We start from the raw sequence: 17,953 nt of genomic DNA, 5'->3' as shown, positions 1-17,953 counted from the left end.
CGTTTTTGGCTAATTTAAACATTTTTCCAGGTTTTTTTTGTTATTTTTTGAATAATTTGGAGATTAGCTAATATTTAAACATTTTGTTAGCTCTTTCTGGATAATCTAGACATTTTCCCGTTTTTTAGGATAATTTGGAGTTTAGCTAATATTTTAACATTTTCCTAGTTGTTTTTGCTAATTTAAACATTTTTTTTAAATTTTAGGATAATTTGGAATTTAGCTAATATCCTAGCATTATGCTAGCTGTTTTTGCTAATTTAGACTTTTGTTTTATGTTTTAGGAGAATTTGGAGTTTAGCTAATGTTTTAACATTATGCTAGCTGTTTTGGCTAATTTAGACTTTTTTCCAGTTTTTTCGAATGATTTAGAGTTTAGCTAATATTTTAGCATTGTGCTAGCTCTTTTTGGATGATTTATACTTTTTTTTAGAATAATTAAGAGTTTAGCTAATGTTTTAACATTATGCTAGCTGTTTTGGCTCATTTAGATGTTTTTCCTTTTTTTGGGTGGGGGGGCTTCAGCATCCTCAGCAGCCACATTCATCTTACAGCATTAACACTACCATTATTGTGGGTAATATCATATATCTAGCTAATGTCTGTATCTACTGACACTGTGAACTAGGCTTTTTTTTTGGTTAAAAAATGTATAAAATTAAATATTTACAATATTTATATGGAATCAAGTTTTGTTCTTCACCAAAAGATCAAAATTCCAACTCAACCTTTCAATTCAGTTTATCTATAAGGGACCATTTTACAAATAAAAACATCAAAGGTAATTAAGATTTTTATGATTCAGTTTCTTCCAAATGGTGAAACATGCTTATATCCCCCAATTTAGTCCTGATTGTTACAACTTGTAGTTTAATACAAGTTGTTTTTCAATAATGGTCTATAAAAGTCACAGATTCCATCAAATGGTTCATGGTGTAACTTGTGCACACGGCCTAAAATAATGTTAATGTAGTTCTGACTTCCAACTTGCTGTTCCATCACACCCAGTGTAGGCAGTTCTGTCATTATGAGGGTGTATTCTGGATATGTGGAGGATCAAGGCGGGAATCTGTCTGCCAAGTTCACAAAATGTTCAGAGGGCAGACCTTTTGATGATTTTTTTTTTTTTTACTTTGCAGTGTCGGGCATAAGATCCCCAACTAAATCAAATATTTTCACTAGGGCTGTAACAATTCATTTTAACAACAATCCGATTCATAGTTTGCATTATTTAATGATTATTGGTTGATTTTGAACAATCTGACTCACTGACTTAAAATTGAACCGGGACATATTTAGCCAAAAACTCAACCACACCTAGTACTGAACAGGGCAGGTGAAGTTTTACAGATTCTCTTTCAAGATATTTAAGTGTATTTATATGTACAAACAAACAAGTAAAAAATAATTAATGGCATATCCATTCACATTTGGAATCATTATCATCTTAATACAGCAAGTAATTAAAAAACATATTTTACAATTTGTGGTAAATCTCAGACAGAAGTTTGTAAATCTGAATAAAATATATCAGAGCTTATGAAGTGACCCCTACAGTATCAGTTACATAAAACAGCATATCTAAAATCATTTAATTTGTTCAAAAATAGAAAATTGGCCTTACATTTTGATTCATTAAAGTTTGAAATCAAATTAATTTTCTGCTGTAAACTGCGCTCAAACACCTGTCAAAAGTTGTTAAATTCTGAGGCCACAAGGTTCAAACGCTTGATGGATTGTTGGAGCATTATGGGTACTGTAGTCAGGTGTCTTGTGGAGGGACACATCCTATTTGTGAATCAGTTGAATAACATTTGAGTCAGTTTACTCTACTCTTTTCTTCTTCTTTTACTTTACTAGTTACCTTTTTAAATTAAAAACTTTTTATTTTTCTTTAACTAGAGAGCCACATGTGGCTCCAGAGCCTCGTGTTGCAGACCTCTGGTACAGGTCGGTTCAAATAACAACTTACCTCAGACCGATTTGGTGGGATTGTATTAAATACATTTAAATTTAACAAATAAATGTAATTCTAATCAATTCTTTGATTGATTAATTTTTACACTTGCAATTTTCTATACTTTTGGTTTACAAAAGTTAATATAATACAGCTGTAAAAAAAGTTTCTTAGGAAAAAAAATGATAAAATTCCAAAAAATTGGTCAAATTGTTCTTAAAATGTGTAAAATCCAAGGATGAACAGATGATTTCAAAGACTACAGAAGGATGTCTGTTGATGGCTTCCATCTGTAATGCAAATGCATGACAAAAACGAAGAAAAGACTAATTGTTTAAACAAAGCAGTGTGTGAGACTCCCAGTTGCACCTCTGGTCGTCAACAATCATCTTTAAAGGGAATCTGGGGCGAAGAGGCCTGAAAGGGAGACATATAGCATAAACGGCAGATAGCCAAAGAAAGTGGAGATTCTGCCAAAAGGAACGGAGACAAGACGACGGGGCTCTGTGTGGGATTTCACTTTGGATTCTGGCCCTGCAGGAATATGTGGAAACACAACTGACAGGACTTGCGTGGAGAAGTCAACTCCATTCAATATAACTAAGTAAAGAGTGTCCTGTGTAGTCTCTGATGCACCAGCATAAACCTCCAAGGTAGAATACCGCCTTGATGGTTTGCTCGAGATAAAGTGTGCGTTCACTAAGGTAAAAGTCCTGAATCATTTGTAGATGTATGAAAAGTCAAAACAGCAGGTGACAATTTTAGCCGAGATTTATTTCACATTTTTGTGCTACATTCCTCTTAAAACTAGAGAGCGTAGGCCAGTAATCTTAGAAATACTTTATATACAACTTCAAACAAAAAACGTCATCTTGGAGTTGGGTAGAACAATAACTTTTAATCTGTTCAGTCATGTCTTAGGCAACAAATTCGTTTTAAAAAATGTAAAAAACACAAACACATATACAATGAAAATGTACAAGACTCAAGGTAAGATTATGATCCAGTTAAATAAGTCCCAAGGGTGCACATGGAGTTGAGGTTCACCCCCCCCAATGAGGCAAATGGTGTAAAACATTTACAAAATAATGTCTTTATCAGGAATTTAAGCTTTAATGAAACTATTATCTTTTTCATTTGATGGCATAAAACATTAAAAATAACCTCAACTAATGCAAAACCACTTCATTTGTATCACAATAATAAACAATGTTAACTGGAAACTCTGTTTGAAATGCATCATTGAAATTGAATTTTTATGACAATTCCATCAGTTTTATTTTTTAAGATTAAATACTTGAAAACCAATCGGGCCACAAAATCAATCCACCAATGACAACCCAGTACAACATCAGCAATAAAAGACTTAATTCATGTATTCAACCTAATGTAGGCTCCAAGTTTTAAAATAAACTTTGTTTGGGTATCCAGCTCTTATAAATCCTGTGGAATTGGTTTATTGGGGGCTAGACAATCACAAATGTCCTTGCAATCTCAAACTTCTCGAATGTCTTGTCAAAAATCTCCTCTTGCACTTTATTTTTATTCCCTAGATGGTTCTTAAGTTTAAGAAAACTGGAACATCAACAAGGAAATGAAGAAGAATCGTCCGTAGAGGTCTGTAGCATTTGATCGCGACAGAAAAGTCTAGTGCCCCCTACAGTTTGGGAGGGTTTTTTTTTTTAGTCCAGCTGCTCCTGCTTTATCCTGTTTGAATTGGGGCCTCGCTGATTTGTCCTCCTCAGTTCCCTCCTCAGGACGTACTCGCTGAATTGGGACGAGTCCACGCCTCCGCCGCAGGAGCCGGCGATCTCGAAACCACGTTGCTGGAGACGCTCTAGAACCTGAGGATGAGAGGGAAGGGAGAACATGTTCAATTTAAAGAAGAACTGAAACCAGAAATATGGCTTGGGCCCCTTCTGCGACACTTTTTGACATTTTCCGTGTCCCCAACTCATTTTTTGACATGCTGGCTGGGGTCCCCAACCTCTGGGCCGCAAACCGGTACCGATCAGAGGGCCACTTGGTACCGGGTCACAGGGAGGAAAAAAATGCATCAGATAATCAGGGGTCCCCAACCCTCGGGACGTGGACTGGTACCCTTAACCTCAGGGGCCCCGGCTGGCAGGCCTGACCTTAAGCCCTGATTAGAACCTCACCCCCCCTAAAAGAAGCCCTAAAATTAACCCCCAAGACCATTGGACAACTCCAACAATAATTTTATTTCATTTTTCTCTTTGGGGGGGTCTGGACCTGGAGCTCTGCTCCCTGGGGGGTTGGCATGGAGTGTGCACTGACCCTGCCCTCTGATTGAGGGCATGGTTCCCACTTTATTTCTTAACCCTAACATGGCCTCAGCCAGCAAGACCACGTGGCTCCCATATGGTTTAAAAGTGGGCAGAAAATGTGGGCCCCAATTGGGTCTGTCAGCAGTTTCCGGGGTGGCACCACCTGTCTTTGCCCACAGCTGGCGAGGGACCAGCAGCCTGGGGACCGACCCTGCTAGTTCTAGTTCTAGTGTTACTAACCAGCCCACTGAGTACCCACTTAAGCTAATGTGGGCAAACACAGGTAGGGCCAGAAACTTAATTGGGGCCCACATTTTCTACCCACTTTGAAACCATGGAGTCCACTTGACCTTGCCAGTACTTGTTCTGCTTCTGTTAGAGAGGAGGTATAGGGACCTGTGATTTAAAACCTGTGATTGTCAAAAAACGACAAGTTGGGGACACCCAAAACTTCAAAAATTGGTAGGGGCCCAAACCATACGACCATTTATGACGAGTTGCTAGTGTTTAAAGCAGAAGTACCCAAACTACGGTCAGAGGGCCGGATCCGGCCCACCCCCACATTTGGCCCGGCCCCCAATACACTATCAAGGCGCATTTTTATCCCACCTTTCTGCAGTCTGAACTATAACGGAGAAGACAGATAACTTATTGGTTTAATTTTTACATTTTTTTGTTTTAATTTTATTGTGAAATTTAGAAAAATGAATTATTTAAATTTGGCGTTCTCTAAAACCGCCAATGTTCATGTTTATGCCGTGATTGTTACTTTTTCTGTTAGCAGCCCTGGCGGCGGCCCTGTTAGCTCTGCAGGCCCCTACCCACTGTTAAACCATATGGGATCCACTTGGCCTTGAAAGTACCGGTTCCACATCTGTTACTATGTCCCAAGAGTTTGGGACCCTGGATTTGACTGGAACAGCCAGCACGTCAAAAAACGACAGGTTGGGGACACCTTAAAGGTCAAAAAGTGGCGCAGAGGGGGCCCAAACCATACATCCATACATGACGAGTTGCTGGTGCTTCTATTGAATGTCACTATTTTGCTAAAATGATGACTCTTAAGTATAACCTTTTCGTTTATCATCTCCAGACTGGGAAACTGGGGATTGTACCAAACACCTCCAACACATGCTCTAGCTTGAGTGCTAAGTCTGGAGCAGGAAACAGCTTTGGGTGTAAGCTGCAGCAGCATATGCTCACTATGTGATGGGAATTTGGATAAGGTTTTTTTTCCACAAGACTTCCACAAAACCAAGAGGCTCTCGCGCAGGCAAATGCTTCGCTCTCGTTGTTTTTCTCTTTTTTTTTTTTGGGTGCACATGTGTGTTTTTCTGTGTGCGTGTCTAGCTGTTCCCGATCTTGCAGCCTTGCAGACATCCACTAACGTGTCCGGGGGGGCTGTAGGATCGCATTCCATCGAAGAGGCCCCAGGGAGCAGCGAAGCTTTTCTCTCTGCCACTTGGCTCAGTGTGGGCTGCTCTGCAAACCCCCCTCTCCACAGATTCCCCCCGGGGCCCAAGCCTCCACCAAAACTACAAAGGTCCCCCCCAACTGCTGGCAGCTCTCTATGCTCCCTTCCTTCTCTCAAACTCCCCCCGTCCTGCCTCCATTAGCCGCAGATACAGCATTCACCGGCGGCGTGCTTTAATAACCAAACAGGATTATGGGCTCCGCCTGAGGACAACCTGCCAGGGAGCATGCTCACTCTTTGCTTGCTCTCCACGACTCACACACTTCAGAGGCGCCTTCGTTTGTGTGTTTTTGGGGAAGGAGGTGGAGATTTGACTTCTTCAGACGCCAACACAATCCAAATCGTTGTGAAATCTTAATCTAAATCGAAATCTAAACAGGCCCTCTCTTAATCAGTTATTGATGCCTGTCTGAGGTTATTAACATCAATGAATTAGCAAAATATCAATATATTAACCAGAAAGGGTCATTGCCAAAATGCTCTGAAATCTAGATAGTCATGAAGGTGAATGTGGCTAAAGGTACTTCCTTCAATGTTTGCTGATTTTCATGTAGGTGTAAATTACTGTCGATCATTTGGGTGAAAGTATAAAAACTCTTGATATTATTCAAGCTAATGATTGATTTAAAGACCCCTCAGGAGTCAGTTTATGTTTTTCACATTCTGTGGCTTCATTCACTCAATCCTCTTCAACAGAGCATCAGCCAAGGACACAAAACCAGCATTAGCAGCTCATTTTGAGGACTGAAGCTCCAAACATATGGGTTCTTGAACCTGCATTTAGCCCATGGTGTTCACACTGGACAAGCAGGGAAGGGCTTCTTCTTCTTTTACTGTTTAATAGTGCATGTCCACCACCTACAGTTGGAAGAGACTCGGCGCAAAATGTTGAAGTGATGAAAATCCAACTAAATGTCATTCCGAATTCGTCATGTACAGACGTACAGTTTGGGCCTCTACTCGCCACTTTTTGACGTTTTCCGTGTCTAACTGGTCATTTTTTGACATGCTGGTTGTTCCCATTAACTAACTAACTTCCAGGCTGCAAACCGGTTCCAGTCGGGCCGCTTGGTACCAACAGAAGCTAATCAGGGGTCTTCATCTGTTGGGAGACAGACCAGTACCGGTACCCTTACCTGGTACCGGTTCCGTGTTACCCAAAAAGTGACGCGGAGGGGGCCCGAACGATACGTCCATATATGACGAGTTGGGAGTGAGAATGTGTATGAAAATCTCACAAATCTTGCTCCAGGCTTTTTCTCTGACTTGGGCTATGACCGAATTCCCACCTTAATCCCTAACTACTAAAAATCTATCTAGTACGGGACTATATAGTACCCTGGATTTTAAAGATAATTCGGACATGATGCTCTCTACTTTTTTCGTTTTGCTAAACACCAGATATGACATCACGGATTTCACAAAGTGAAAATCGAATAAATACGAACATTTCACGATGTTTATTTATGACTCCATTGTGTTCTGATGGTGAAAATGTGGACGGTTTATTCAAAAATTACATCTTAACACTTTTTAGTTTGAAAATGTTTGACCGCAGTGCATTGTGGTCTATATTTGCTAATTTAGTTAGCATTGATACATGCTAGTTTTTCGCACATACTTCTGGGAAATTTCAAGTGCGCTCGTTTTGGAATTAGTACATTCAGACAGCAGTAGAAAATGGAAAACACACTATAAGGTGATGGGAGGGAATTCTGACACAACCTTAGGCTTTATGGGAGTTTAGCTAATATTTCAGCTACATGCTAGCTGTTTTGGCTAATTTAGGCTTTGTTCAGTTTTTTAGGCTATTTTGAAGTTTAGCTATTTTTCAGCTACATGCTAGCTGTTTTGGCTAATTTAGGCTTTGTTCTGTTTTTTAGGCTATTTTGAAGTTTAGCTATTTTTTCAGTTACATGCTAGCTGTTTTGGCTAACCTATTTTTTTTTAAGTTTTTTAGGCTAATGTGGCATTTAGCTAATATCTTAGATGACTATCAGCTTCAGTATTTTCAGCTATCAGCATTAGCATCTTCAGTGTCCAGATTCAGCTCACAGCATTCACACTAGCATAATTGAAGGTAATGCTCTATATCTAGTTCATAATTATGTTACAAAGTTACGGTTTTAAAGTTCTAAAAATTTAGTTTTAGAGTGTTTGATAAATGTTTATCCTGTTCGGCCTGCGACCTAAGGTGTGTTTTGGATTTTGGCCCCTTGTGTGATTGAGTTTGACACCCCTGCTCTAAATGGTTTGTAAAAACTGTAGAAACTTGCGTAGCTACACGTGAACACAAGAGTTTAGAGCTGGAAACATGGACTAACGCATGTTTACATTGACTTTTTGATGTGAGCGGTCACTTGATTGTGCATTGCGGTGGGCGGTGTGTACATAGAATTACGAGAAGATTCACTCTAATTCAAAGTCTTAAATTTGCTCTTAGAAGTTCAGATCTTTCAGGACTCAGAGAACCTTTGTTTTCTGTGTAGACATAGAAGAAGTGTTGCAGATCGAGAATGACAATAAGGCCGAATCCGATTTCTTTGTCTACCCCTCCAACTGAGGGGTTCATGAGATGGGAATGGGAATAGTTTTTCAAGGGTAGAAGGAAGGGATTTCGAATTCTGTATCCCTCCGCCGGTTGGGCAAGCTTTGTCGCGTTGTACCGTGGAGGAGAAGCGCATTTCTTCACCTAGACGAGCTCTGAGCCACAGAAGTTTCCATTTAAATGCAAAAAAGGACTTTTTGTTTTTAGCTTGACCTTTTTAAAGTTCTAAAACCAATGTCGTTATGTATTTCCGAGTGCTAGCAGTTAGCTGACCGGCGACTGTTGATGACATCATCAAGTGAGAATAACGTCCAAATTAGAAGACACTGGTTGTGTCCGAATTCCCTCCCTAATCACCACATAAATCGAGCGCACTAGAAATTTCCCAGAAGTCTTTGCGAAAAACCACAATGCATTGCTGTCGAACAATTTTGAACAAAAAAGTGTCTAAATGTAATATTTCAATAAACCATCCACATTTTCACCATCAGAACACAGTGGAGTCATAAATAAACGTTGTGAAATGTTCATATTTATTCGATTTTCACTTTGTGAAATCGGTGACGTCATAAACGGTGTTTAGAAAAACGAAAAAAAAGTAGTGAGCATTGTGTCTGAATTACCTTTAAAGTCCAGGGGACTATATAGTCCTGTAGTAGATCGTTTTTTTGGTAGTTAGAGATTAGGGGGGGAATTTGGACACAACCACTATTTTTCCATAACTCTCTGTTTGGAGGGCTAAATGTAGGGATAGGGAGAAGAATTTGGATTCCAAGAGTTATCGGCTGCATTCTTTACATGGGTGATTAAAAAATAAATAACATTGTTTTTAAAGATATTTTATGTGATTTTACAAATATGACGATTTCCCCCTCTTTGTTAACATTCATCTCCTCTTCCAAAATAGACTTAAGGCAACATAATCCCAACATAAAAAATGTTGTTATCATAGATGCCCCAAAAAGAGCATAAAACAGTGTTAACGCACATAGATTAAAAAAATAAATAAATCAAACGTATGAGGCTGACCATCCATCAACTCTGAGTCTGAATTACTATTCCAGTCAGATCACAGGGAAGAAGGAGAAAGTGTGCGTTGATGCCTTGCTAAAGTGATGCTTTGATGAACTTATCAAAGAGCTTCTACTCCTGCAGGGCTTTTCTGATGATTTTTGTTCATTTAAAAAAACATAAGACTCTGCAATCAGACGCAAGATCTCTGAAGACCATCACAAAACAAGATGAAAGACGGCAGATGAACCGATTACCAACCTTGTTAAGATACTTTGTGGATACATTTGACATAAGAGTATGCGTGTTCATATACTCCATTACCTGCACTGAGTTGAGGTGGCAGTATCCGTTCAGAGGGAAGCGGATGACGTGTGTGGAGTCATGGTTCCAGCCTGCGTTCACCGAGTTACACATGACATCCCCGATCTCTGGAAAAACATCTTCAATCAGGGCCTTGTCCCCGCTCAGCGTGATCCTCTCGCCCAGGTCGGGTGCAACACGCACCACCAAGCACTCGCAGGGGCGGGACACCCGGCCCAGCTCCTGGTCCTGGCGCCAGCGCTCCAGCTCGGCCAGCATGGGCTGCAGCTGGAAGTACCGAGCCTCTTCGTACAGCAGGCTGTAGTCCTGGAGAAAACGGGTCAGAACGGGTTACGTAACACTTTGAAATACAAGTGTAGTGCTGTGTAACATCTTCAGTGTTTATGAACTATTAATCCCACATTTGTTTGGAAGAAAATAAGCTACTGTTCATACACTAGCAAGCAAAATAACTGAAATATGAAGATAAAATTTAAAAAGCTTATCACCCCTCAACAAAAAAAGACTTAAAAGCTAAACGTAAAACAATAAATTTATGATTATTCTGATACAAGATGGCTTAAACTGTAATAAACGTTTACACAAATGCTAAACAGCATCATGACAGCTCAAGGAATCTCAATAGTTGACCAATCGAATGAAGCCCTTTTATGTTGGATGCCCACCTCTTATGCAGACATGAGTAATTTGGAATATAATTAAGCTTACTTTATGTAAATATAACTGTTGCAAGGAAATGGAAATAGAGTATTTGTTTTGCTATTTGTCAGTGGCGGACCTAGCAGTTTGGGGGCCCTAGGCAAACAGTAATATGGGGCCCTCTGGAGCCCCAATTATTCTTTTTTTTTTTTTTAATTCTCATTAATAGGATAAAACGTATAGAATAGCATCTTCACTGGTCGACTTTTAGGCAGCATTAATGTCAAGAATCCAAATGATTTCATAAGCATCTAAAAAGTTAAATCATGTTTAATTGTTAAAATAATGTATTTTACAAACATTTTTACTCTTGGTAAAAAAAATAATGAATTTAATGAATGTGCTAATTTGTTACTCAACCACTTTCTAGAAGGAATAAATGAGGTTCTTCAATTTTTTTTGTCAAATTGTCAGGATTTTACAAAAACACTTTAAGGGTAACCAAACAGGGAAGTTGGAGGCTGACTCCACCCACAATTGATGTTGAAAATCCAGTCGGAGGGGTGGGGTACAGGACTGTTATTACTGGACCTGCAGATCATGACATTGGACTTAAATGGTTTGACCAATCACAAAATTCAAATGTAATACTTCGATTGAACCTATAGGGGGCAACACAGACCATTTTTGACTATATTTTGAAGAATTAAGCAAATTTATTTTAATTTGGCAATGACCAACAGACAGCACTTTTAAAGCCCCACTTATAGAGGTTAACAGACAAAAAAGTTAATTTAGGGTTTGGTTACTCTTTAAAGACCCGCTCCAATGAAAATGGCTGTTTTTGGTGCTTTTGACATGTTATTGTGGCCTTTTTCTCATGAAAAAGGGGATAAAATAAAACTTAAAATTGTCTTGTTTTTCCTCAACTGAGCTCAAAATTTTTCGGATAGCTCCAATATTCCAATATCCATTTTTGTTGCACCACTAATGTTAGGTTTGGGATGTGAAGCTAGTGGGTGAGAGTGAAACTACTACTGTCGCTCCGCAGAAACTGTTCTAGAAAACACCTTTTTGGCGAAAAAGATTTCAGCCATAAACATTTTCTTTCTGGCCTGTTTTTGTTCAAAAGCTGCATATAGTGTTTAATGACAACTCAAAAGTGCGATTAATCTGATATATTTTTTATTGATTGAAAGCCCTAATTTTTAAGTAAATGTTATAAATGTACACTTTTGTGTTAGATTTCATTTTGTGATTATTTACATATAATAAGTGTTCGCAGAATACTGAAACTAAAAATAAAATTATATTTTAAATAATTGCGATTAATTTCTTCTCAGTTTGCGATTAATTAGTCCTTTTTTTATCGATTCCCGGCCCTTCTGAAAATACATCAAAAGATGATTGGAATGTGACAATAAAAAAGTAGCGAGCGTGGCAATTATTTTATACATTTATAGTAAGTGTTCAGCTATGGAGCCCCAAAGTTTTGAGGGGCCCAGGCCTTCGCCCTCCTTTGCCTAACGGTTAGTCCGCCCCTGCTATTTGTTGATGTATCGTCATATTGATCATTGCATGCTTTCCTCATACAAATAAAGCAATAAAAGCTTCAGTTAAAACAACATTTTAATAAAACCATTTTCTCACGCTTCTCTCAAAAACCTACCAAAGTGAAAAATGCCTGTGCTTATTTTAGCTGGCATACTTTCCGCTGATTGAGTTGTGCTGGACAGTCCATCAGATAATGCAAGATGTTTATTTTCTCCAAGGGCAAGTCATTACTGACTCAATGACACATACACAATCAAATAGGGGGCACTAATGCACTGAAGAACCAACCAAAGAAATGTGCATAGATGCATCAAATAGAAAATATTTTTAGTTATATCTAAATATAGAATCTGGGGAAAGAGAGAAAGATAATTGCTGGTGTTAAAACATGCGTTCATCTGCACAGAAAGGGTTACTTGAGGACATCTAGTGACCAAAGGCGTTCCACGGCCTTCATTGTGAGAGCCGAGTTACAGGACTGCTGACTGCTCAGGAGGACTTCACAGTTTCTGAGGTGTTCCCACTCACTTTGAAGTCCTCTGGAATGAGGAGCTTGGACGTCCTGAGGAAGTTGAGGATGTAGCGGAACATGTGTCCATCTCTGTCGATGAAGTAGTGCTGCTTCAGGCTGTCCAGGACTATAGGTTCTGTGCCATCAAAGAGACGCCCGATTCTAGACAGAGAGAGCAGGGGTGGCAGGTCAAGCAGGAGGGAGAAGTGTAGGAGGGTAAATTCTCCTTAGATCAGGGGTGTTGAAGTCAATCGCACAAGGGGTCAAAATCCAAAACACACCTTAGGTCGCGGGCCGCACAGGATAAACGTTTATTAAACACATTTTTAAAACTTTAAAACTGTCACTTTTTAACATAATTCTGAACTAGATATATAGCACAACCTGTGATAGTGCTAGTGTGAATGCTGTAAGCTGAATTTAGCCGCTGAAGATGCTAGTGATAATAGCTGAAGATGCTAGTGATAATAGCTGAAGATGCTAAAGTTGATAGCTGAAATCACTGAAGCTAATATATGAAAACGCTGTAGCTGATAGCATATCAGCTTAAAAATATTTGCTAAATGCCAAATTAGCCCAAAAACCTAAAGGAAAAAAACGTAGTTTAGCCAAAACAGCTAGCATGTAGCTGGAAAAAACAGCTAAAATTAAAAGTATCCTAAAAAACTGAAAAAAAGCTTAAATTTGACAAAACATCTCACGTGTAAATATTAGCCCAACCCCAAGACAGCCTAAAAAACTTAAAAAGAAAAGACTAAGTTACCCAAAACAGCTAGCATGTGGCTAAAATATTAGCTAAACTTCAAAATAGCCTAAAAAAATCTTAATAAATGTGAAAATAGTCCAAAAAGCTTTCATAATGTTTACAAAATTTAGGCTTTTCTCCCATTTTTTGTGGCTATTTTGGTGTTTAGCTAATATTTCAGCTACATGCTAGCGGTTTTGGCAAATTTTGGCTTTTTAATTTTTTTTTTTAGGTTATTTTGGAGTTAGGCTAATATTTACATGCTAGCTCTTTTGGCTAATTCGGGCTTTCTTCAGTTTTTTAGGCTATTTTGAAGTTCAGCATTTTTTTCAGCTACATGCTAGCTGTTTTGGCTAAGTTTTTTTTCTTTACATTTTTAGGCTAATTTGCCATTTAACTTTTTTTATATTTTAGCTAGCTATCAGCTTAAGCCTTTTAAGCTAGTAGCTTCCGCATTTTTATCTTTCAATTTCAGCTTCTTCAGCTATCATCACTAGCATTTTCAGCAACCAAATTCAGCTTACAGCATTCACACTAACATTAATGCAGGCACTACTATATATCTAGTTCAAAAAGTTACGGTTTTAAGGTTTTACAAATGTAGTTTTAGAGTGTTCCACAAATGTTTATCCTGTTTGAAGCCCAAACACAAAAATCTTTAATACGCTGAAACTTTTCAACGGGCGAGAGCTGCTTTTTTTTCCAGAATCTACTGGAATTATTGTGTAAACGGTTGAAAAGTTACAGCAAATCAAAGAATATGAACACCAGAGCTTCAGTCTTAAAGGGTTAAGGACCATCTTTCTTCTGAAAATCCCAATAAAAACATAATTTTTAGTGACTTAAAATCCCTTTCCTTCTTCCAGACTCAAAGAAAGGAACAAAGACGCAGTGTTGGTCTGGAGAGGTCAAGGCAGCTGGTGCACGTTGCCCGAGGCAGGCTGCCATCACCCCCAGGCCTGAGCTGGGAGCGACAGTGCAGCCTCCCAGCCTCCAGATGGCTCCATCCCCTACGGCACTTTACTGCTGCTGTGACATCTGTCAGAATAACCAAGTTGCTTTTGTCTGCGCCCCCCACCCTCCTCGCTCTGCATTCTACACTTGCAGCTCCTACAAACTGTTTGTGAAAATATATTTCGGGGAAATGCATCTCTGATGATGTGACGAGTTGTGACATTTGACTGTTGCTTGATGACATTAAACTATGAGAAAGCGTTCATTAGCCAAGCGCGTCAAACGTGACGGACTCACCTCGACTCGGGAAATTTCGTCAAGGTGGCCAGGCTGCTGGTGTACATGTGGCCGCCCACGTCGATGTGCACGGGGGCGTTGGACTTGGTGAGCTGTGCCGGCGTAGGGATGCCCTGGTTACTCAAGGGGGACACTGGTGAGCGTGTGATCATGGGTCTGGACATGCTGGAGCGGTTATCCTAATGGAAGCAGAGACACAAAAAATTCAAATTAAAAAAGATGATTGTGAACTGTTTGCCAAGAGTTAAAAACAAACTATTTTTTCCTGCAGGATGGAGCAGCCTGACCTTGACCTGGATGTTGCCACAATCCATGAGCATCTCCTCCTGTGGGCCATGATCTCCAAATTAATTTGGGGCATCAATCTCTTTTGGAGACGAGCAATAATGACTCTTGATTTGAATACCATAATAGGATTTTTTAGAGGGGAAGCTGCATGATGTTAACCTACAAACACCATTTGGAGACACTTTTTGGAAGAAAGTTTTAGCGCCGTCTCTGCATGATGGTCAAGACGAATGAATGAGTTTAACAATAATATTAAAGTGGTGAAAGCTGCAGAAGGCTGTGCGCAGTTTGTTGTAAATGACGCAAGGGGAGGCTAAAACATTGCGTTTTTTTTGTTTTATTTTGGAAGTTGTTTGCGCGTCTTACCTGCGCCGGCATGACTGCGGTCGGAGAGGAATTCACCGAGTGGTCGTTTTGCTTGAGAGATGCTGCGGGGAGAGGCTCTCCTCTGACCGCGAACATCAGCGCGGGCTCCCTGCACTCCGCCGCCCGCATCGGCAGCCGTTTGAGGGACGCGTGCACGGACTCGTCCACGGAGCTGACCGGGCGCGGGCGCTTCTTCGCTTTCTGGTGCGTCAAGTCCATGATATCCGTTTCCTCCATCGCGGCTATTAAGAGATCGGACGAGGTTGATTGGTGTGAGATTTAAAAATAAAAAATAAAAAAAAGACGCGATTGCGCGCGAGGATCACCGGGAGGAAGAGCGGCGGCGGCGCCGTGGCTGTCACGCGGAGCAGCTCCTTTGCAGTGGCGGGGAGAAGTCAAAGCCCCCGACAACATTAGCATTGTAGCGCCCGCGGCGCTTCTGGGCTGTCGCTGCTTCAGTGGCAGGTATGTGTGCCGCATTTTCGGAGTAAAACGGTTCCTGCCCGACAAAAAAAATGAGGCGGACGCACATCTGGACCCTACGCAGCTGGCCCTTTGGCCCCGTGGAGCGGCTCGGTCACCTCCTCCTCTAATTTCAGCTCCCATTCTTCAGCTCCTCTTTTTTTCAGCTCTATTTTCAGCCAAGACTTCTTAAAAAAATCAAATCTGTGACATCACTCTGTTTAACATGCTCAACTACACGTCCCTGAACGCACCACTACACTCAGAACCGACTCACCTGATGCGTTCAAAAGCACCAAATTCCTCAGAAATTACAACATCCTTCGCACAAACACATTTTAAAACTGAAATTTGTGGTTCTGACATGCAAACAGGCTCTGTTACACCTCCGGGCAAAACCGAGCCCCAATGACACCACAACACATGTTAGACCCCATTGTCTGAAGATGGTACAAGTTCGGCCCAGATGTTGATTTCTGGACACACACAACAGTCACCATGTAGTGCCATAACTGATAAGATTTGTCTTTTATCTGGGTTTACTACAAAAAGGAACCCAAATAAATCACTTTTAGAAACTTCATTTGGTTTCTAGAAAAAGAAAGTTTAAAAAGATTTTATTTTTTCCAAGTAGTTTTATAAAACTACACAAAAACACCTCCTCCAGCGACATGTGTACATGGGGTAACAAAAACAGACACGTCTAACTCCACTTTCTTTCCCAGCACTCTTCCAGGATAAGATTTTCAGAAGAAAATGCAGAGAATCGAGGTTTTTCAGATCTATTTTAAGTTAAAAGTTCTAAAAAAAAAAATCTTTAACATCACTCTGTTTAACATGCTCACTTCTATGTCCCTGAACGCACCATCCCACTCATAACCGACTCACCTGATGCATTCAGGAGCACCGAATTCCTCAGACATTTCAACACATTTTGAAACAGAACTTTGTGGTTCAAACATCTAAACAATCTTTGTCACAATGACCCACATCTGCATTCTCCTTTTCCTTATTTTGCCTTTTTTTCTGAGCCTTTGGACAAAACCGAGCCCTTATGATACGTATCTCAACTATGTCAGACCCCATTGGTTGAAGCTGGTACATGACAGTGAGACCAAGTTAGGCCCAGCTATTGATTTCTGGTCATAAACACAACCATGCAGTGCCATAACTGATAAAATTGCTCTTTTATATGGGTTTTTAGTACAAAAATGTACCCAAATAAACCACTTTTAGAAACTTCAGTGGGTTTCTAGAAAAAGGAAAGTTTAAAAATATTTTATTTTTCCAAGTAGTTGTATAGAACTACACAAAAACACGTCCTCCAGCGACGTGTGTATATATATGGGGGTACAAAAACAGACACGTCCAACTCCACTTACTTTCCCAGCACTCTTCCGGGATAATTTTTCAGAAGAAAATGCAGGGAATCCACAAATTTTAATAACATTCAGATTAAAATTAATTAGTTCAACCACTGGCCTTAAAACATCCACATTTCTGCTTCTCATTGGCAGTGTTGGTTTCACACCTAGACACCCAATTAGCAATTAAGCTTGCCTTTGAGTGTAGGCCTCCAATGCAGTGTGTGATCCTGGTTTGATTTGCATGCCACTTGTGCACGCGCTGATAAGCACAGGCAGCAGCCATACATAGTTTTAAAATTCAACTCCAGAATCCCTCGCAGAAGGCAAAGGGGCCTGCGGGGCATAAGAGAGAGAAATCACATGGCTGCTCTTCAAAAGGGGACCTGTGTAAGGCAGCCGGCAAAGTGCGTGGGATCACACTCAGAATGCAGGTAATTTGTTCCCTGACTAATTTGTAGAGATGGTAGTGTGTGTGTGTGTGTGTGTGTGTGTGTGGAGAGAAAGTTCTGAAAACAGCTTGGTGGAATTGGATTTCCTCAAAGCCTTGTCATCGCAAAGGTGGATTGGGTGTAAAATCTGTCAGGCATTATGGAAAATTGCAAGAGAGAAAGAGGAGGAAGTGAGAAAGGACTGGTGGTTGGGTGGGCGTCATGTGGGTGTTGAGGGAATGATCTCTTCCATCACAAAATCATTCAGAGCTGGGAGAAGTAAGAAAACACTTTCTGACTCTGATGTCCACGTAGGTGCATGTTCTCACCTCTGGAGAAGTCAGAATTTCACCTGAACGTGTGCATGACGCCACCGGGAGTCAGTCTGCCTGCTGCTTTCCTGCTAAATTATCACCTGATCTCCTGTTTATGTACGGTGGCCCTGAAGTCCAAATCGCACCAGAAAAACATTTTAAACGACAATTTAAAAAAGTAAAACAAATAATAAATACATTACATTTTGGACATTTAAAGCTGAATTTTACAAGTTACCCTAACTTTAACCCAAAAGGGTTAGGAATAAAAAAAAATGTATTTAAAGGTTAAAACAGGAAATGTAAGAGTCGCCGATTAATATAAAATAACCTTTTTTGTAATATATAGGGAACTTTTGGTTCTGGACATTGATGTCTGCAGTCAGGTCTTTTTAAATCACAATTAAAAAGAAAAATAAAACATTT

General features: G+C 40.0%; 1 protein-coding gene and 1 long non-coding RNA gene across 8 annotated transcripts in view; one reads left to right on the top strand and one right to left on the bottom strand.

The window, feature by feature from the left end:
- LOC118599941 overlaps positions 1–17,953 on the top strand; it is a 43,612-nt gene that overhangs the window by 6,137 nt on the left and 19,522 nt on the right. Inside the window, exon 2 of the long non-coding RNA XR_004949476.1 lies at positions 13,918–17,216. This is a non-coding gene — a long non-coding RNA (uncharacterized LOC118599941). The remainder of the gene's footprint in view (positions 1–13,917; positions 17,217–17,953) is intronic.
- The window catches only part of LOC112147789 (BTB/POZ domain-containing protein KCTD1), a 23,694-nt gene continuing 8,576 nt past the window's right edge, over positions 2,836–17,953 (bottom strand). For 6 of the 7 annotated variants that reach the window (XM_024274391.2, XM_024274395.1, XM_024274390.2 and 3 more), the window contains 4 exons: positions 14,303–14,481; positions 12,324–12,468; positions 9,603–9,908; positions 2,836–3,801 (listed from right to left, as the gene is read on the bottom strand). In XM_024274391.2, coding sequence (XP_024130159.1) covers positions 3,640–3,801; positions 9,603–9,908; positions 12,324–12,468; positions 14,303–14,481 — 792 coding nt within the window. In that variant the 3' untranslated portion in view covers positions 2,836–3,639. Of the gene's footprint in view, positions 3,802–9,602; positions 9,909–12,323; positions 12,469–14,302; positions 14,482–14,956; positions 15,319–17,953 lie in introns of those variants that run through there. The other variant, XM_024274386.2, reaches the window with a different exon arrangement.

Source organism: Oryzias melastigma, linkage group LG17, assembly GCF_002922805.2.
Source record: "Oryzias melastigma strain HK-1 linkage group LG17, ASM292280v2, whole genome shotgun sequence".
NCBI lineage: Eukaryota > Metazoa > Chordata > Actinopteri > Beloniformes > Adrianichthyidae > Oryzias > Oryzias melastigma.
The sequence above is the reverse complement of the archived record's forward strand: the minus strand, read 5'-3'. Positions and strand labels throughout refer to the sequence as shown.